The following is a 21,286-nucleotide window of genomic DNA, read 5'->3' as shown; positions in this document are numbered from 1 at the left end:
TGAATTAGGGAAAATCATATCATCGGGGATATAGGTGCTATGCCTAAGAGTTCTACGCCATGCTGACACAATTCAGACACTGCTCAAATCAGACTTCAGGGACTGTGCAGTTATTTTAGGGTTCACAGATCATCATCCTACATGTGCAACTTAGGTATGGGACAATCATGGTGACAAAATAATCAACAGCTGTTGGATGAAAAGGATGATGACTATGAAAAAATCATCACCATTATTTATCATAGTCCACTCATAGTCATTGCTCCTGTCCTCTCGCTTGAGTTCGCAGGCGATGATAGATTTGTGGTATGATTGTCGTCCCAAAATCTCATCATGATCATCAAATCCTAAATGTTAACGACAACTAACGATGATGATGATGATTCATCAACCAATGAATGACAAAAACAAGGAGGACAAAGATTTGCCATCATCATCACATAGTCCCCGCTCATCACGTATGCTGGAACAGTATTAAGATGAGGAAAATTTCCAAAAAGATGCAAATGCCATAAACTCTTGATATCGTTGAACGGGGATTTTCATCTCTTTCCAAAGCTGATAAAATACACGGGCGGCAGTGAGTTTAAATACAAAAACTTGATGCTTAGAGAAATAACCTATACAGTACAAGGCAGACAGGGAAACCTGTACTATTGACCGCAAATCTTATTCATATAATACATAGATTCGGGAACAAATCAGTCTGGGGATTATTTCTATAATCTCTCATTTCGGATCTCAAAACAGGGTCAACTCACCAGAGCCTCAGATGCCAAACCTCTTCCTGCAGTCAAGTTCCCAACACATATGCTGACACCAGATTGGAACCCCCCATCACAATAATCCCAGTCGTCCTCATTGCCATCAAACACTGCCCCTTGTTGATCTCCTGAGGAACCAAGATCTCCATTACCATTAACCTCGACGGGTGTTGTGGAAGCAGATGGCTTTTGGTAGGTGGGGAGCCTGTCAGAAGCATCAGAGCTCATGGAGGAGCAAGCTGAGGCAGCTATGCTGGGCAGGACCTGGCTTGAGAATAGAGATCTTCCAAGAGGTAGGCCTTGGTCAACCCTCTCCTTCAGTTTCAATACATCCTCGCATATTACAGATATTTCACCTCTGTTAAGATCATGAATGAGAAGATACATTAGCCCAGATTTTTACAGATGGGCCTGAGCCTCGTTTTTCGCAGAATTTTTTTTCTTAGTTTACATGGCTAGGTTCATCATCAATGAAAAATTAGTAAAGGTTAAGGATACCCTCTATCTATGATTTATTTATAGAGGAGAATCTGATCAACAGAAGTAGATGACTCACTGCAACGTGTCGACGAGGTGCCCTCGCTCCACAAGAAACTCAGCCAACTACAAAACGGCAAAGAAAGATGAAATTAAAAAGTTTGATATGGTGCGAGCAAAAAGAGACTTTTGTTTTGACAACATTGAAAGGAGGTCTCTATCAAGGGAAAAGATAGAATAATAGAACAATGGAAAACAAAAAAAAGAAAATCTAACAGCATAGAAGTTTACGGAGGCTCTCTCTTCCCAATTGGTCCCTTCCCGCAGACTATCATGCTTCCTTCTCCTATTTGCTTAACCGGCTAACTACCTACATATTTCTTGCCTGCCCTACTTGGGAGAGGGCTACAGCTACATATAGGGAAAACTATCCTACATTGAAATGGCAGAGATACCCCTGATAGGAGTTAGTGATCATATCATTTTGCAACAAATAATGTTTGAATCCATGGGGGAAGACTGAAAAATACAATCATAGAGAAAAAAATATAGTGTTTTTTTCTGTTTTGAACAAAAAAAAAGTATAGTGGTTACAAGTATAGTGGATATAAAGACACTGACTGCAGCTTTTTCCAAAGAATGACTACAAATGGATATTACCTTTGAATTTTCTTCAGCTTCTTTTCGGAGCCTCTTAGACTCCAGAACCACCCTATTCATGATTGCCTCTTGTTCTTCAAGAGCTCTACAAGCATCATCTTCCTTTTGATCCTTATCTTTAGATGATTCAAGTATTTCCTTTTCTGCCGCATCCAGACGGGCTTTGAGAGTTTGCCGAATCTAGAGAGGTGGCTCATGAAAGTCAGCAAGGTAACATAACCGTAGAATAAAGACATAGAAGTAGCAATGGTTAGCCAATTCAACAATGTCCTTTGTTGCACTTAGGTATTTTAGAGCGATATTACTCTGAGGACAATTGATGTAATCACCCCTGACAGAGGTTGGGGATCCTATCGCATAATTTTTCATTTTTCATTTTCAGAGTTTTCCAGAAATTCGTTATCACCAAACATGGAAGGGGGATAATTACGAGTGGTTAAATTCGTCACATTGATACTCAAGTTGAAATTAAAAGATGATATATAATTTAAGAGTACATGCTCCGTGATTGCCAGGGTAACCTTGTCTCTGTTCAGTCAAACTGAGGAGTCGAGATTGAAGTTCCTTGGCTTCAGTGACTAGAATGGCCCTCTCGCCATAGATCTCACCAGCATGCTGTACACGATGGCAGTTTTGATCAGTTCACAATCCCATTTAAATAAGAAATGAAGACTGGAAATCTCACCATGTTGTTTGCTTCTTCAGCGTGCTTCAGCATCTCCTTGAGATCTTCAATCTTCGCAAGGATGTCAAAACTGGCTTTACAAGCTTCTTCTTTGGCTAAGCCAGCTTCCTTCTCACGAGTTTCTGTTTCTCTTGCCAAATCCAGTATAGACTCAACTTCAGAGGCTATAAAATCCTGCTCACATCAAGTTTTTCATCATTTTGAATTTTTTTTGCAGCAAAGATTTTCATCAAATATTCGATGGAGATCTTTTACAAAAACGATTGCATGAAAAAAGAAAGGGAAGGAATACATTATGACCAGAAAAAAATAGCAGGAACGACATAGAATCAGAATCACTCAAATTCAGATGTCTTTTTATCAAAGTAAATCATAGAAAATAGGACTTAAAACCTAAAAATACAAAGGTCACAGCATAATCATAATTAGCAAAATAATGAAGACAAATAAACATTCGTAATGACAAAACAATTTCACGAGAAAATAGGTACCTTGATGTCTCTGCAATCGATTAAAAGTTCTTTGAGATATTCAACAGACACAATCTGACTGGACTGTGCATTAATCTCTGTGGCCGCATTATCGTCTTCAACTATGTCCTCACTATTGAAATCCGATGGATCATCGTCAGTATTTCTTGGATAATTCATGTCTTCTAAGAGCACATTGTGAATACTTTCATCTTCTGCTACTTGCAATGTACTGTTTGCACGAGGTGACTCAACAAAGCCATTTGAACATCCAGGAATGTTTTCTAAATCATCTTTTTCTGGAAGAGCAGCAGAATTTAATGGATTTTCACATTCCATTGAGCCTTTTGGAGAGGATGAGGCCGAATCTGATTTAAAATGATCATACCTAAGTTGGAAAGGCTTTTCAACTTCATAGGAACCTGACTCGCTAGTGGGCACATCGGAAGACCGATTTCACCAGAATGTGCCATAGGAACATTACAAGATTTAACGGGATTATCCTTCTCAATAATTTCTTTATGGTGCTCCACTGGAAAATCGTTTGCTCCCTGATTAAGCATGATATCGTTTAAGGAAACACTGAGCGATGCTTCATCTATCCTCAGTGTACTGCCAGGAGAAGAGATACTACTGTAATTCATTCCATCAGTGCCTTCAATCAACAGCCCTGAATCTGCACATGGATGCCAAGCCAGAAAGGTAAGAAAAGCTACAGATAAAAATAAATAAAGAACATTAAAGAATCAAAAGTAACTTCAAAAATGATGGTAGAACCATTAAAAATATCACCGTTACAAAGCAGAATGGATCCGTATAAACAAACACTGTAAGATTTGGATCAGATAAAGAAGGTGGCACAAACCTGGTGGTTTAGAGTGGCTCAGAGAACCAGTAGAAAAATTAGGTTTTTCTCGTTGAGCATCTAAAGTTGGCAAGAATTCTGAAAGGATAAATTCTGCAGCCGCATCCACATCTGTACAGTGTTCTAGTGCAACAGCTTTCAGCACACGTAGATCAATCTGGAAAATTAGTAGCATTAATATTTATGTCTTTTCAACTTATCTGAAAAATTAGTAGCTATAGAACCAAGTGATGGAAAGAAAATTATAACGATTAGAAGGCCAGGATGTCTATCATGCATTAATATTGTAGGATTGAGAGCTACAAGAGTTAGGATCCCCAACCCCAGTCAAGGTCATTTTACTACTTTTATTTTAGACCTCCCTCTCTCTCTCTCTCTACCCTTCCTCTTAATCTCTTTCTGGCCTTGTTGGCGAACCCAAATTAACTGCATAAGAACCTGACTGTGGGACAGCAAGAATACTTTGTATATGACCAAATACTCTGCATACCATATCCACAAACATAAACTGTACGACTCATCTTGCACTGACAAGGATTTTAAGCCCATGAAAACTGATATCTAAGCACATAATGGAGGATACATGTTCAAACTCTAAGGATTGGGATATTTCTTTGCATGCCTCAAACTCACTGCCATAAACATTTGTGCCACAAATTATTCAACACGTTTTTTGAGGAACTAGGCAAGGGGAAATCTTGTCTTTTTCCATTTTTCAACTAGATATTAAGATACTTCCATCTCAATTTCTAATGCTCAAATGGTAGCTGAGGCACATGTCGAGATGCACACCACAGTGGATATAAATGATTTATTCCCTTCCAAATATCACATGAAATACTGAAAACAAAAGATCCCAGTTTTCCACAGAAATTTCGATGAGGTATTGGTGCATGAGGAAAAAACTAGTTTATCCTTCTGCAGCAAAGAGCTGTAGGACTTTGAGTTTGAAGGAATACGTCTTCTGTTCACTGGTTAGGTATTTGTGTGTTGTTGCTGATCTCTCTTGTTACACGCTAGAGGCGAATCACGAGGTTAGGGTTACGGCGGATATAGAGATTGAAGAAAAAATAGAAGAGTTAGTGTTCCAGTCTTAGGTCTTCCCATACTTATGGGATTACAAGTGGGCCCACATGTTATTGGGCATATTAGAATACAACCCATTAGAAGGTAAACTAAGGAAGAAATAAACAGAATGCGAAAATAAGGAAATAATAAACACTTCCGACTAACACCCCCCCTCAAGCTGGAGAACAAATACTCCTGAGTCCCAGCTTGCTCAACAGTCGATCAAAGAGGGATCTCGCCAATCCTTTGGTGAAAATATCAGCAACTTGGTTGGCTGATTTTACATCCTTTATCTGAACATAGCCTTCATCAATCTTCTCCCTGATCCAATGCTTGTTCAATTCTATATGCTTAGTTCGATCATGTAGGACAGGATTATGGGCAATGTCAATGGCAGCTTTACTGTCACAATACATAACCGTGGGACTGTCCTGACTAAACCCCAGCTCTGTCAAAATATTTGTGATCCACAATGCTTCGCTTATTCCTTTGACAAGGACTCTGTATTCGGCTTCGGCGCTGGATAGTGCAACTACAGGTTGTTACTTACTCCTCCATGTAATCACATTCCCTCCAAGAAATGTACAGTAGCCTGTGGTTGATCGTCTATATACCACTAACCCTCCAAATTCTGCATCAGTATACACTTCAATGGTAGTGCTACCCTTTCGCCTGAAGAGAATACCATATCCTGCTGATCCTTTTAGATATGCCAACACATGATACGCTGTTTGTAAATGAGATTGTCTGGGGCTGTCCATGAATCGACTTGGCAACCCAACCGCGAAGGCTATATACGGTCGGGTATGGTTCAAGTAGATGAGTTTACCAATCAATCTCTGGTATTGCCCTTTGTCCACCTGTGCTTCTGCATCACACAAACTTATCTTTGCATTTGAGTCAATGGGTACAGATGACGGTTTACATCCACTCATCTTGCTTTCTTTCAGAAGATCAAGAATATATTTATGCTGCGATATGAAAATTCCCAAAGGAGAATATGCCACTTCTATCCCAAGGAAATATCTCAGTCTTCCAAGGGATTTAATCTCAAATGTCTCAGAAAGTTTGATGCTCAAAGCATAGTTTTCAGACTCATCATCACCTGTAATAATGATGTCATCGACATAGACCAATAAGATTGAGACTTAACCAGAATTGGAGCATTTCATAAAGAGTGTACGGTCACCATTGCTCTGAACGTAACTGATAAGCCGAAAATAGGGGTAAAAACTATGCAATTTTAAGCCCTTGTCGTTGTGGATTTTGGCTTATGCAATAAAATTTATAAGAACTCCACTTAAGACGTATAGTGAAAAGTACGAGTGTCGTCCAAGGGAAGCTAGTAAGGAATTCGATTTGGTGATTGTATTGGTCGTTTCACTCTGATTAAACTGAATTTGATCTTCAATGAGGATCAAGTCACCCTAATTAGATGAGAATTTAGAAAGGGGGTAGAAGAGTTGAGATGAATAGAAGAAATATGGAGCTCTAAATTGGCTTCTTTGATCCGAATAAAAGGATCCAAGAGGTCAATTAGAGAGGTTAAAAGGGAATTTTTAATTTGAGTTTGGTTTGTTTTTGCAACTTTGATAATTCAGAACTGAAATGGGGGTAATTTAATCTCCTAAGAATTAAAACTAATTTTTTTAGAGTTTTTCGTTGGAATGCAGTTGAATGCTTAGTTGAATCCCTCAAATTCTCCTCTCAATCCTAATCAGGGCTTGTACATGCCGCTCAAGCCAAGAGATTTAGAATTTTAGATCAAAACCAAGAAGAAGAAACAAGAAATTGAACTAATCTCATTCAAAATGCACAAATCCAAATACAATCAAGGAAAACGTACAAGATAACTTGATCCAGGGTGGGACTCCTCTCTGTCTTGTAGCTGTGATAGACAACCATCAAGAATGAGCTCCCCCTCTCGAAATTTAGCTTTTATACTTAGGTTATATGGTAAAAATCACCATTTTACCCCCATTTAGTACTTAATATTTATCTATCAATGTAGGCTGGATCTGAATGATCCAATCGTACAGATAGAAAGAGGGGATCTAGACGAACAAATCCATAAAAAACCATCTCAATCGCACTTCAGGATCAAAAGTTATTAATAAATCAATTTTAAACCAATTTAATCCATTGGATTTAGAATTGATTTATTTATTAATTTTGTTTTTAAACACGCAATGACGTGTCGCTCTCTCATTGGCTGGCGCATTTTGAATCCTCCTTTTTGCAGAAAAGTCCTTAAAAAGCCTGGAATTGCTTTTGGACCCCGCCCAAAAGTAATTGCGTATATGCCCCTGGCGCACTCTCTCTCCTCCGATTTCTCCTAAAATATTAAAAATATATATTAAAAATTGCAATAAAACCCTGTAAAATTTTAAATTGGATCTTTATGCCTGCAGTGGCGACCGAGAGCTGTTTTCAGGGTCTTTTTGCAACGAAAGTTCGCAAAAAGGCCCTTGAAACTTCGAAAATAATAAAAATACTTTTTTTTCTACTATAAATATACTTGTTTACTTTGAAATAAATACATTTCCTCTTCAAATAAATCTCAGAAAAATCCTAAAAATTCGTAAAAAATTCTAAAAAATTCATTGATTCATTCCCATGCTAATAAATGTTGAAATAAAATATTAAATATGCCATTTTCATTCAAAAATAATTATTTCGAGCTTCAATAAATCCTTTAAAATTCATAGAATTAAGAGAAAATTAGGAAAAAATCAGAAATCACTTGAAAACACTATTTTCATGTAAATAACATGAAATAAAGACAGAAATTAGGGTGTTATCAATAACCTAAATGCTCCATGCTGCATGAGAACTTCCCTAACCACGCTCTCGGTGATTGCTCAAGTCCATAAAGAGATTTCTTCAGTTTACAGACTTTTTGTCTTGATTCCTCATAATACCCCGGTGGTAACTCCACATAGATTTCTTCAACTAGATCTCCATGGACGAAGGCCTTCTTCACATCATACTGTAATAGTGACCATCCTTGACATGCCGCCAGGGAACTGAGGACCCGCACTGTATTTAATTTTGCAACAGGTGCAAAGGTTTCACAATAATCAATGCCATAGGATTGTGTGTAGCCTTTGGCTACAATCTGGCCTTGTATCGCTCTAGGCTCCCATCAGCTTTGTATTTCACTGTAAACACCCACCTGCATCCAACTGGGCGTTTGTCTAGGGGAGCTAAGGCAATCTCCCACGTTTCATTTTTATTAATGCTTCCATTTTCTCGTCCATCGCCATCTTCCAATTCTGGTCCTCGGCAGCTTCAGAATGTCTTTGGAATGGAAATTGAATTAAGTGATGTCATGAGAGTTAGATACTGCGGTCCCCATTGTTCATACCCAACCGCATGGGAAAGTGGGTATCTAACACCTTGGGTACATTGTCTCCTACCCTTCCTCAGGGAAATCGGCCACCCAACATCATCACACTCATCACTTACTTGTGGTGAAGGCTCCACTTCCTCCAATGTTACTGTAATATCTGCATCCTCCAAGGTTACATCTTCTCCCTCGGGACCTCTTGCAATGACAGGTAGGGACTGATCGCCATTCACTGGTGTTCCCCAATGTTCCGGTGCAAGCTCTGGTACTGACTCTGACACGATCTGTTGGTCGTTGAGAGATATTACCTGTTCAGACTGCCGTGCAACTTCTTGAGATCCAGACACTTGATGATGTACCTTCTCCCAAGTTGATTCAGCACTCTTGAAGAAACTAATCCTTTCATGAAATGTGACATCTGCAGATACAGAAAACTTTCTTGACTCAGGATGATAGCATCTGTACCCTTTCTGGGTTTGTGAATACCCCAGAAAAACACATTTCACAGCTCGGGCACTGAATTTATCTCCTGTATTATGGATATGTACGAAAGATGTACATCCAAATACCCTTGGAGTAAGATCAGTCTTCCAACGATGAAGAGGATAGAACTTCATTACCAGGTGTACTGGGCTTTCATAACCCAGTGATTTTGACGGTAATCGGCTGATAATATGCACAGCTGTTAAGACAGCTTCGCCCCAGAATCTCTTGGTTACTTCATAGTGAAGGAGTAATGACCGGGCAGTGGTGGTTACATGACCTATTCTTCTTTCAGTTACCCCATTCTGCTGTGGAGTATAGACACAAGAAGATTCATGAATTACACCCTGTATCTTAAAAAAAGAAGAAATTCTATTTAAAGAAGTCCCTTGCATTGTCTGAAAAAATCTCTATATGGAAATATCAAACTGATTCATCACCATACGAAAGAAATCCTGAACGGTTGTCGAGACATCTGATTTGGACTTCAGTAAATATGTCCACGTCAACCGAGTACAATCATCAACAAATAGAATAAACCACCTGGATCCTGTTAGGGCTGTAGTAGATGATGGACCCCATACATCACAGTGTATAAGAGCAAATGGCTTTTCACTCCTCTCACTTCTCCCTTTGAAGGAAGTGCGCTTGTGCTTAGAGAATTGATGTGTTTCACAATAAAGATCAGAAGAGTTCACATCTTTGAAATACATAGGGAACATATGTTTCAAAATCTCAAAAGAAGGATGTCCCAGTCGGAAATGCTCCACTCCGATTCCGCATCTTGTGCAGCATAACACGTCCCCCACTACCACCATCCATGTCACTCACACATACGAGCCCGTTCTTCACCATAAAAGGTGAAGTCCTCTGGTTCTTTGCCTTGTCATAAACAAAAATACCATCAGGAGTCAGAGAAAAAACAAGATTCAGATCTTTAACAAATTTCTGTGGAGATAGAAGCTGCACCCTGAGACCAGGTACATGTAGGACATGTTCAATAAGCCCCAGGCCTGCTATTTCCACGTCTCCTATACCAGTGACCGGAAGACTCTCCCCCCCGGTTGTGAAGACTTGTCTCTCTCCCCTGTAGGGTTTGTAATTGTAGAACTTGGAGCGATAAGGAGTCATATGTGTTAGGAAACAGGTGGTGTGGCCCATTAGGTCCATTAGACCCTCAGCCCACTAAGGGTTCTCCCTCTTAGTCCCACATGGATAAATCACTAATACTCTCTCTCAGCCCTATATAAGGTCATGTATCCCTTTCTTTCAATACATGGAAATCTATCTCTATTCCCTTTTTCAACAATATGGTCCGTTGCCCCGGTATCAATAATCCAATCCGATATAATATGATTAGGATAAGTTGATAGTTCACATGTTCTTGCCATGGACGTGAAACTTATCATGGTCTTGAGTTTTTCAAACTCTTCTTTCAGACTGGTATAATGTTCTGCAGTGGCTTTGAGAGGCTCAGTTCCTTCACATGAGTCAATTTCTTTGGAGTCAGTCGTATAGGCTTGTGCTGGCTTGTGTGGTCGCCCATGTAGGACCCAACAGGAGTCTTTGGTGTGATTCCTCCTTTTGCAATAAGAGCAATATAGATTTGATCTATATTGATTCTTGCCTCCTGGTACTTTTTGGTCACTAATTTCTACTCCTGGCTTTCTTTGAGTCTTCATAGTTGTGCCTTCTGTCACGTTCTTTTGTGATTTAGCTTTAGCCATGAGTCCTGACCCAACGTCATCTTTGTCGTTCCCATAAGTCCTGCGGCTTTCTTCATCCAGTACCAGTTGAATTGCTTCTTCCAAATCTAGAACCCGCTCTCGATTGAGGATTTGGCTTTGAAGTCCCTCATACTCTTTGTTTAGTCCCATAGGAACCTAAACATACGGTCCTGAAGTGTTGATTGCCATTCCTCTGGATTCTTGATAGGTCGTAGATGATCAATTTCTCGCCATATTGCCTGGAGTTCCTCCGAAAAATCTGAGGACTGACATATCTCCTTGTACAAGTGTAGTGGCTCTGGTCACCAGTCCAAAGATCCTCCAAGCATGGCTTTTTCTCACACTGGTTCTGTGTAGCTGATCCCAGATTCTCTTAGCTGTCTTCAGGTACAGATACTTCCAGAATCGGTCACCCGCCATCCTACCCAGCAACCAGGCATGAACACTGGCATCCTCTTTCTTCCACATTCTATTTCTTGGACTTTCTTGGTCTACCTCCTCAAGGAGATGATGAACTAACCCTTTCCTCTCTAGGATGAGTTCAACATAATGGCTCCAATCCATCAGGTTGAAGCCATTAAACTTCACAACTTCTGGAACAATAGGAAACATTCCCTGAGTAATTGTCTCCCACTCTTCCCCATCCACTTTGCGGCCTGCTGCAGTTGTGATCTCCGCCATAGCCTTAGGCTTTTTTCTCAACAGTCTTCTTCAGGCTTGAACCTTTGGCAACTTTGGTCTGTGCCAAGTTGTAGGTTCGGTAGACAGGTAGGCTTCCCATGTATTCACTTCCTATCTTCTCTTAACAACTAACCCTACCTCGTCGAGGTAGATCCCAGACTGTGGTTGTCGTCCATGTGTCACGGGAATGTGCTGACTTCGAGTTCTCCAGCTAGGTAGAGGTAAGATCAGGCGGCGGAGTAGTCCAGGAGCTCTGATACCATGTCGTTTGCTGATCTCTCTTGTTACACGCTGGAGGCAAGTCACGAGGTTAGGGTTACGGCGGATATAGAGATTGAGGAAAAACAGAAGAGTTAGTATTCCAGTCTTAGGTCTTCCCATACTTATGGGATTACAAGTGGGCCCACATGTTATTGGGCCTATTAGAATACAACCCATTAGAAGGGCAACTAAGAAATAAAAAGAATGCGAAAATAAGGAAATAATAAACACTTCCGACTGACAGTATGTTCGAATGACATTAGGCAGTGACAACATAAATTGTGAATAATGGATGAGTTAGAAGGAATGCCTGGGATGATCCTTAATGATACATCTGCAATTTCTTTTATTATTTATTGTTTTCATACAGTTTGTCTTCATTTCAAACATATTACTCCAGGTTTCAATCAATATATGATGACGCCATAATCCTCAAACCATCAAACACGACTTCCTGGGTTACAAAGTAAAATGAAACCCTAAGGTCAGAAACCAACCAAGTAAGGTAAGGAGACACCTAGAGGAATAAATGAGAGTTGGGACCAAATTTTATAACCAACTAGAAAAAGGATGACTACTGCACAATGACGGACAAAAAAGATGAACTTATATGAGTTAACAAAAGATTACTTAAAAAGAGAAATAGAGAATATGACTTGATGTACAATATTGAAACTAGAACATAAAATGTCCTGTATGGTTATCATCAAATTAAAGATGCTCCAGATTTTATGTAGACGAATTACAGGTTAACTCCTCGCATAATGACTTATTTGTCTAATGTGTATCAAGATCTTAAGGAATCAAGATCTTGGGAAAACCTTCCCTATCAGTCAATATGATTCTTGAAAAAATATCTAGAGAATCAGGAGAATATATATGATGAAAAAATGATAGAAATGAGATCTCCCTCCCAGCCGTCATTGCTCCCACTCTTCCGGACTTGCAATCATACTGGACTGAGTCTGACGACTTCTTGAAAAATATATGAACCTTTTCTTCTCCCACTAGGACTTTATTAATAGGTTCCCCCGCATGTGCGAGTTTATCCAGACATTTGTCTAATTGGTAACCTTCCTCTTGGGCCTCCTAAGATACAGTCATGAAAACAACGTATCACTGACACAACAGAAAACCTAACATGAGAAAAAATCCCATTGCATCCTTTGAGAAAAGGGACAAATTTCTGAAAAGGAAAAGTTATGACTGTGAAGGGAAATCTTCGAAGGAAAATTGTCGTTTTAGGGTAGGAGTCTCCAGAATTTTTTCTATGGAATTGGAATCCTGATGAAACTATGCCGCTGAAACCAACGAAAATTAAGAGTAATGATCACGTGTAATCGACGGGGAAGGTGTCAATCAGGTTGCTAAGAATATGTTGAAATGATATGCTGATGGCTCTAGTAAATTAAAGCCTCCATGTTCTGGGATATTGGATCCAATACTTTGGAATCTTAATCGAACAATTTAGTTAACATTACTAATAAAGAAGTATTATGATACGAATCTTCCTAAAGTTTACAAGAGACGAAATAAATCGATATGGACTATCACAGACAACAGTTATGATAGTTATTCACAGAAATCGTTTGAATCTTATTGGGTATCAAAATAGCTCAACAACACAACTGAAGTACCTGAAGAGGCACATCCAACTGAAGCATCCTTTCATGAAGAATCCAAGTGGGGCATCCAACAGACACCACCCTTGGATATGTTCCAAGAAGCAAATGAAGAATAAATGGATAAATTGTGTATTATAAATATGTGTAAGATATGTATGTATGAAGTAGGAAAAATGTCTCTCAAGAGGTAGAGGGAGAATTCCTAAGGCTCTTAAGACTTCTCTTAAGAGAGAGTGGCGGCGAGTTATCGCTTTGATATATCTAGTTCTGTAATTAGAGATCTTTGTAATGGTGTTCAAGACGTGGTAATACAGTGTGTATCTGTTTATTCTATTCTGGCTTATCATCGGGAAAGACTGTATCATATTAAACATCCATGGATCCCTTTACTCTCAACATTTTATTGGAATGTTAAGTCAAAATTGTGCCTTTTCGTTCCATACGATCAAATTTGTCTATTCAATAAAAATCGGCGATTTGACTACATATCACGATATCTACGAACCATGCTCAGACATAGCGGTGAATTAATTACGCAAATTAAGCAAATACAAGCCCTAAGATTCGACAACACGCGTACCTGAGGAAAAATTTCCTGCAAAGAACAGAAGACAGATCTGTAGCTCATTATCGCTGAAGAGAGCAACGTAAAGCTCTCAGAGGGGATCAATCAAGACCGGTTGTTCAGCTTCGGCAGCTGGAGGATCACAGTGATCGTAAGGAAATCAGGATTGCAAAATATACGAGAAACGACATTCACGCTAGAGAAGAGCGAATCGTACCTGAATTGGAAGTTTCCCCGCGCGATCAACGAGAATTATTTCACACCAAAACGAACGATTCATAAGATGATAAGATTGGAGTTGCTCCGCCACGAAGAAATCGAGACTTTAATGAATGCTTTTAAATATTTCTTCAAAAAAAAATCTGAATGCTTTTAAATATAAACTTAAAGACTTAGGACCCAATTTATAGGGTGCACTAAACAGTAATGTAACATCGGGGTATCAATGGCAACACGAACTAATGGGTTGAAAACGTGCCTGATGCCCACTTAAAACAGTCCAACTATTCGTTTCCATAGTGTTTCTCGTATTATTTTTCATACCAATATCGACATTGTCAAATTTAAAGGGTGCACTAAACAGTAACATTAGGGCATCAATGGCAGCGCAAACCAATGTGGTGACATTGTGTATAATGCCCACTTAAAACCGTGCGACTCTTTGTATCCATGTTGTTTCTCGTGTTGTTTTTCATAGCATTATCGACATTGTCAAATTTATAGGGTGCACTAACTAGTACCATCGGGGCATCAATGGCAGCGCGAACTAATGTGGAGACATTGTGTCTGATGCCCACTTAAAACTGTGCGACTCTTTGTATCCATGTTGTTTCTTGTGTTGGTTTTCATACCATTATCGACATTGTCAAATTTATAGGGCGCACTAAACAGTAACATCGGGGCATCAATGGCAGCGCGAACTAATGTGGAGACATTGTGTCTGATGCCCACTTAAAACCATGCGACTCTTCGTATTCATGTTGTGTCTCGTGTTGTTTTTAATACCATTATCGACGTTGTTATAAAAATTGGAACGTGAATCAGATGATCAGTGGTGTCGTGAACTGATGTGATGACTTTGTATCTGATACCAGATTAAGTGGGTGTAACTAATGGTATCCATGTATGATATCAGGATATCCGTTATACTTAAAAACCAAGTACGCTATTGATAACAATGTCAACATTGGTATTGACTGTGGAATCTGAGTCAGGTGGTTAGTTGCATTTTAAACTAATGTGATGACATTGTGTACGATATCATATTAGAGGTTGTAACAAATGATATCCCTATCTAATATCATGATATTCATTATCCTCACATACCAAGTACGCTACTGATATCAATGTCAACATTGGTATCGACTATGGAATGTGAGTCACATGATCAGTGGCATTGACAACTGATGTGATGACATGTGTATGATATAAGATTATAGGGTGTAACTAATGGTATCCCTATTTAATATCATGATATTCATTATCCTCACAAAAACCAGGTGCAGTACCGCTATCATGATAATGATATTCATTATCAATATCTTTGTTGATATAGATATCAATAATGGAATGTAGGCTAGTGAACCAGGGGCATCGTGACCTGATGTGACAACATAGTGTCTGGTATCAGATCAAAAGGTGCAACTAATGTTGTCCATGTTTGATATATGTTGTCCGATATCACAATATATGTTATCCTTGCAAACCAAGTACACTAATGATATGGATATTGATATCGATAATGGAATATGAGTTTGTAGATCAATGGCATCATGAACTTATGTGATGAAAATGTATCCCATATAAGATTAAAAAGGTACAACTAACAGTATTTGTGTTCTATATTTGTTAAAAAATATCACTATATATGCTATCTTACGCTACCTAAAAGGATGTTGATATCTTTATCGATAATGGAATGTGAGTCAACACATCAATGACATCGTGAACAGATCTCCTGACATCATGTCCGATATTAGATCCAAAGGGTGAAATTAATAGTTTCCGTGTCTGAAATATGTTATGTGATATCATGATATTTGTTGTCATTACAAATACAGGTATGCTACTGATATGGATGTCAACATCAATATCAATAATGTAATGTTAATTAGGGCATTAATGGCATTGTGAAATAATGTGATGACATCATGTTAGATATCAAATTTAAAAGTGCAACTTTCATTGTTTGTGTCTGATATCAGTTATCTGATAGTGCGATATCCGTTATCTGTACAAAAGCTTTACACTACCAATATCAATGTCATCATGCATATGAGATACTGCTATTATGATGGACATCATCGAATTACTACTATTTACACTGAAAGCAAAGGAATATCAAGGCAATAACGGTAGTGATAATGATATAAAATTTAAATTTTCTGTAATTACTAAAATTGATCTAAATATTCTCTACTGCTCATGACACTAAAATTTTTCTTGGTATCATATCATGTAGAACTTCCAAAAGGAAAAACATGGAAGCATGATGTAGGACGAAAGTGCATGAGAAGGGTGATGATGATGACAAGAGTGATGACGCCAATGATGATTGTGATAATGGGTGGGTGTCGGGAGGAACGCGATGGCGGTTCTGGCCAAGGGGTAGGCGATAGAAGATGATGGGTGGCAGGTGTTGTGCTTGCTATAGTCCATAAAAAAGAGTGGAAGTGGGACAACAAACTTGCTACATGCGAGCAGCATGCAGGCAGAAGTGAGGGAGCATTTTCACTACAGGTGAATCCATGTGTGATAAACACAAGTCCTCTATGGACAAGCATCATGCAGGTGACTGTCTTGGCACAACGACAGCTTCAAGTGGCAGCAGCGGTGTCGATCCATGGAAGGGGGGGGGGTTTCAACTCCTAATGTAAAAGTGAAGACTCCTCGAATCAAAATTCATTGCTGTATACATCAAGGTAGATGGCTTTTATAGCTGACTTATGGAATTCAAGAAAACACAAATGTTCAAAAATAAATTTAAAACATCTGTTATGCATTGATTTGTTCTATAACATCAGTCGTTACCTGGCTATTTGGTATTCCTCAGCCGTTTTATGTCAAAGCATAAATGGAAAATGTATTTTAGAGGACTAAAATTGTAGGAGAGATTTATATTAGCATTTATATTTTAAAATTATATTCTTAAAACATAATAAGATTTATATTCCAATAGTGTAGAGATAACCTTGGCTGGCTTCTTGATTGAGATTTGTTTCTGATGTTGTACGAATAAGATTTATATTCCTCTTTAAAAAAAATAATTAAAGAGGGGGAGATAAATACTTTAGAGGCAATAGTGTGGCCATTAGGCTTTTTTCTTTTCAAAAGATGAATTTATTCTAGAGCAAGAAATAGATGCTGTGAGCAAAATGATGACATCATGAGTGTCAATACTGGAGTTCTAAGAAAGGGTCTTGGACATGTGATAACATCAAATTTGATCAATAAAATGATGTTTTATACTTGTTTTCTAACACATAATTTTATATTTGAACTAGCATTATTTACCACTTAGGGATGAAATGAGACATGTATGATTTATTTTCCTAAGCTTTATTTATATATATTATTGATTTTTGAAACTACCTCCACTTGGCTCATTAGAGTCAAGTGAATTTCTCACATATTCTTGGAGTTTTTATTTTTTAAAAAGGTCTTAGGTAAATACAATAGTGGATTTGGGATATGAATGGGCAGAAATGAGATATCTAAGCCATCTAATAAGAAGAGGCACAATACAAAGGGAGCTCGTTTTAGAAGCCCATTCAAACCTCCTTAAGGACTGTGTCAACTAAACCTACGAATTGTGGAAGTAATGCAAAATTTGAGTTTGAAAGGCCTCTTTTGAAATATGGGAATGAGGGAACCTAGATCCAAGCTAGAAATCAAGAAATCCTAGCCCTCCAAACCCTTGGAATGAAATCCAATGGCTGAGAGAGTTAGGTCGGTTCTATTGTTTCTCTTCTCCTCTCTCTTTATATCTCATCTTGGATTTCTGCTCCCAATTTGTTTTTCTACAAGGGTCTGGGAGAAAGAGTTCAAGGGTGATCTAGATTCTTGGAGAAATAACACCACTTGGCAATTGGGGGAAGTGACAACAAGGTTTGTGTGATCACATAAATGTTTGATTTTAATTTTCTGAACTTTTTCTTTAGTTAAACTTCAAGAGGATAGCCTAAAATTCAAGATTTCCAACAAATCAAATGAAAGTAAAAAAACTTCATGAAGCAAAAGTTACAACATTTTCAGTCTATTAGTTGCTCAGTGGAGTGCCACCACCCACAAATTACAGCCTAAGGTTTTCTTTAACATTAAATCTTATTTATTGCCCTGAAAATTCCCCAAAAGTTACTTAAAAATCACATTAAATTATTATAACTTATCTAAAACAAAATAGATATGTATTTCATTTACTTATAATATTTTTTAATATTTTATTTATTTTATTGATATTCCTAATTACAAAATTCTTTAAAATGATGAAAGATATAAAATCACCTAAAATAATTATTTTAAAATATATTTTGAAATGTAACTCATTACTTACTCCTTGTGGAATCGACTCTTACTTACCCTATTCTAAGTAAGGAATTTTTTATAAATATAACCGCATAAAGCATAGCCTTAAAACGACTTATTTAACCCAAAGTCTGGTTTATCGATTTGACAATAGAGCCTTTGCGAGACCCTCCACACCCAATTGTCATTTTTATTCAAAGAAACCAATCAAATGGAACAGTTAAAGAAAATTTTGAGAGATAATATATATATCTATATGTGTGTGTCTGTAAATAGAGAGAAATTACAGGGAGAGAGGAGGAAATTGTGAGAGCAGATGAAGAGAGAAGGAAGTTGAGGGAGTGAAGCAGAGAGAGTGTGTATATGAGAGATAGATGAACATAGGTGAAAACGGAGAATGAGCCTCTTCACACCATTATTAACTAGATGATGGGTGTAAGCGATTTCAAAAGCCCATCTCCCTGAGTTTTCCTACAAAAGTATAGTTTATATAATAAGTATGATACCAAGACAAAATTGGGGATAATAATGTACTCTGCTCATGTAAAAACCTCAGAAACTATAAATTGCTTAACTTGAGCTGTATCACATAATCCTTGGCAAATCAAATCTCCTCCTCCACCTTGATGAGCCTCATTCTTGCTTCAGTATTATCCTTACCATATTCTGTTTAAATCAAGAATGGAGAGGATCAAACTGAAGAAGGGAGAAGGGTAGGGCCCATAACATTCTGACCTATATTGTTTTTTTCAAGGCCTTAGCTATTCATATTAAGCATATCTTTTGATGTCCAAATGGATATTTATGTGCAAACCTATAGTCTCATGAATCAGTTTAGTTAATGATTCTGATGGCCCAATTTTTGGGTTCTAGGGGCCTAGATCTGGATGAAGAAATTAGAACGACACTCAGTGGAAGACTTTTGGAAAATCGTATGGCATTGATAAAACCATGAAACAAAGTACCTTTACATGGATCACATCCATGATTTCTTGGATCCTGGAGCAAGGTGAGTCGAGTTTCTCAAATTGACACTTTGAATCCCTCCTTCTCATTGATGATCCCCTTTCTACCTCCATCATCGTCGTTACGCCATTTCGATCACATCGGGCATGGAGAGGGTGTGAGGGGATAAGGGAGAAGAAGGGGAAGGCTCCCTGAACAATTCTGGCCTGGATTAATTTCTTTCAAGGCCTTCTTCTATTTATAGTAACTGGGTATTTTTCATAAAACCCCCAAAAATTAAGTACATCTTCCGATGTCCAAAGACCATTTGCGTGTGGCCTTCTAGGCCCATTTATCAGTCTAGTTCACGACTCTAGCACCCCAATGACCTTTATTAGCCTTATGAATTAATAACGTATATCATCTTGTAAATAAATTAATGTCAGATTGATTTAACCCAATTGATAGGTCGAGTCTCCAACACGTGGGGTGCCAAGCTACACCTCATGCCCTACAAGATACAAAGTAGTGTCTATCAACTCACTCATGAAACCTGTTCGTCATCAGTTACCGTGTACTTATAATCCCTTATCCACTTGACGCTCCTTGGACGACTTAGGGTATGGTCAACTAGCGAACTCTAATCGGTCATCTAAGTTAGTATTGATGCCTTTGGAAATCATTGAAGAACTTTTTTTTTGATATTTCACTACCTTGGCCAAGGACTTGATCGCATCGTCTTCCTTGAGCTGTCACCTCTTATACTGAGGGTGGTGATCCCATATCGACAACTCAATCATCTTTGCGAACTTCTTAATGCACCCAAACTAGGATCGTTTAGAATCCAATGGTTAGAGACTTGTTGACTATAGTCAAAGTACAACCGTCCGTCCACAAGACATTTTTGGTGTCTCAGGTCTAAGAACCACTTACACTACCGTGATGTGAATCGACTTGATTGACAGTTTGATATAATACCATTCAGGGATTCATATGGATCAATTTAGTGAACTCTTTCCACTAAAGAGCACTAACAAGTCATTAATCATGCTTTCAAACCGACATTTCTTAAGGGTTTATGAAGTCATATAATAAAATGAACATGCATTTTTATGCTAAATTCCATTTTTATGAAATTATTCATTCTGTAAAACGTCATATTTTTAATGGGTTTTTGTATCTCTTAAAAGATATCATAAATTTTGTTGATTAAGTAGAAATAAAATAAAAAATAATTAAATAAAAATAATAATAAAAATATAAATATAGAAGAAATAAATAAAAATTGGGCTCTTAACGAGCCACCAAGGCACCGCACCGCAGGTGCCACCTGTAGCCCCAGCCAAGGACCCAGACACAGTCGGCACCCATAGAACAGGCGCAACCCAAAGCTGAGCCTCAAAGCAGTCCAAATGGAATCCCATGCAGCGTCCGAGGTAAGTGGTTTATTTCAATTTACATTGTTGTGTTTTGCAAAATTTATATACTAATTCATCTTTTAAAAATAGGAAATATGGGATTGCCAAAACCTAGCATCTCTAGCGCAAGAGGGCTCGGCCAACGATCACAAGAGAATGATCGCGGGCCCATCGGACTGTGATTCTAAACATTTACAATCAAAACCCAATCGGGCTTTGAGCCAACCCAGCCCGAAGCTCGTGTCGGTTCGGGCTTTTATTAAATATGAGGTTATAATCTTGACCGTCAATCTTCCTTCGTAAAATCAAACGGTCAAGATCGTCATTTAATCATTTTCTTTTCTTTTCTTTTATTTCAGGGTGATAACTCACCTCCAAAGTTCTTCGTGGACAAATTCAAGGCAACGACGTGGACAGCCGATGCTGACTTGGCTGGAGCTGATGGAGCAGGGGTCCACCGAAATGAAAGGGGTCCACGGCTACAATTTAATCGTTGCCGTTGAACCCCCTAACATTGAGATCTAACGGTCGAGATTGACTTGATTAAAATCTCTTTTCCCCCATCATTTCCATCGTCGATGACATCAATCTGGCAACGAGAACGCAGATTTCCACCGATTCGTCACATGAGACGACGCTAGAGTTGTCCCATACCGTTTAGGAAGGTCTTTGGACCATTCCTGACCTATAAAATGGCTGTAAATTGCTGGAAAACTATC

General features: G+C 38.4%; 1 protein-coding gene across 3 annotated transcripts; it reads right to left on the bottom strand.

Moving 5' to 3' along the window:
• Positions 1 to 585: 585 nt before the first annotated feature.
• On the bottom strand, positions 586 to 14,035 carry LOC144714249 (uncharacterized). Of its 3 annotated transcripts, none has more exons than XM_078588949.1 (11): positions 13,898 to 14,035; positions 13,696 to 13,812; positions 6,836 to 6,877; positions 3,922 to 4,078; positions 3,445 to 3,732; positions 3,078 to 3,355; positions 2,587 to 2,760; positions 2,399 to 2,516; positions 1,902 to 2,081; positions 1,321 to 1,367; positions 586 to 1,122 (listed from the first exon to the last, which is right to left on the bottom strand). In XM_078588949.1, the coding sequence occupies exons 2-9, from the start codon at positions 13,741 to 13,743 to the stop codon at positions 2,029 to 2,031; spliced, it is 1,158 nt and encodes a 385-aa protein (XP_078445075.1). In that variant the 5' UTR covers positions 13,744 to 13,812; positions 13,898 to 14,035; the 3' UTR covers positions 586 to 1,122; positions 1,321 to 1,367; positions 1,902 to 2,028. The 3 variants fall into 3 exon arrangements, with proteins under 3 accessions (XP_078445075.1, XP_078445076.1, XP_078445077.1); XM_078588950.1 differs by having other exon boundaries at positions 2,423 to 2,516; XM_078588951.1 differs by lacking the exon at positions 6,836 to 6,877.
• Positions 14,036 to 21,286: the final 7,251 nt, after the last annotated feature.

The sequence above is a fragment of the Wolffia australiana genome, chromosome 17, assembly GCF_029677425.1.
Source record: "Wolffia australiana isolate 7733 chromosome 17, ASM2967742v1".
Classification (NCBI taxonomy): Eukaryota; Viridiplantae; Streptophyta; class Magnoliopsida; order Alismatales; family Araceae; genus Wolffia; species Wolffia australiana.
Note: the sequence above shows the minus strand (reverse complement) of the source record. Positions and strands in the feature narration are given on the sequence as shown.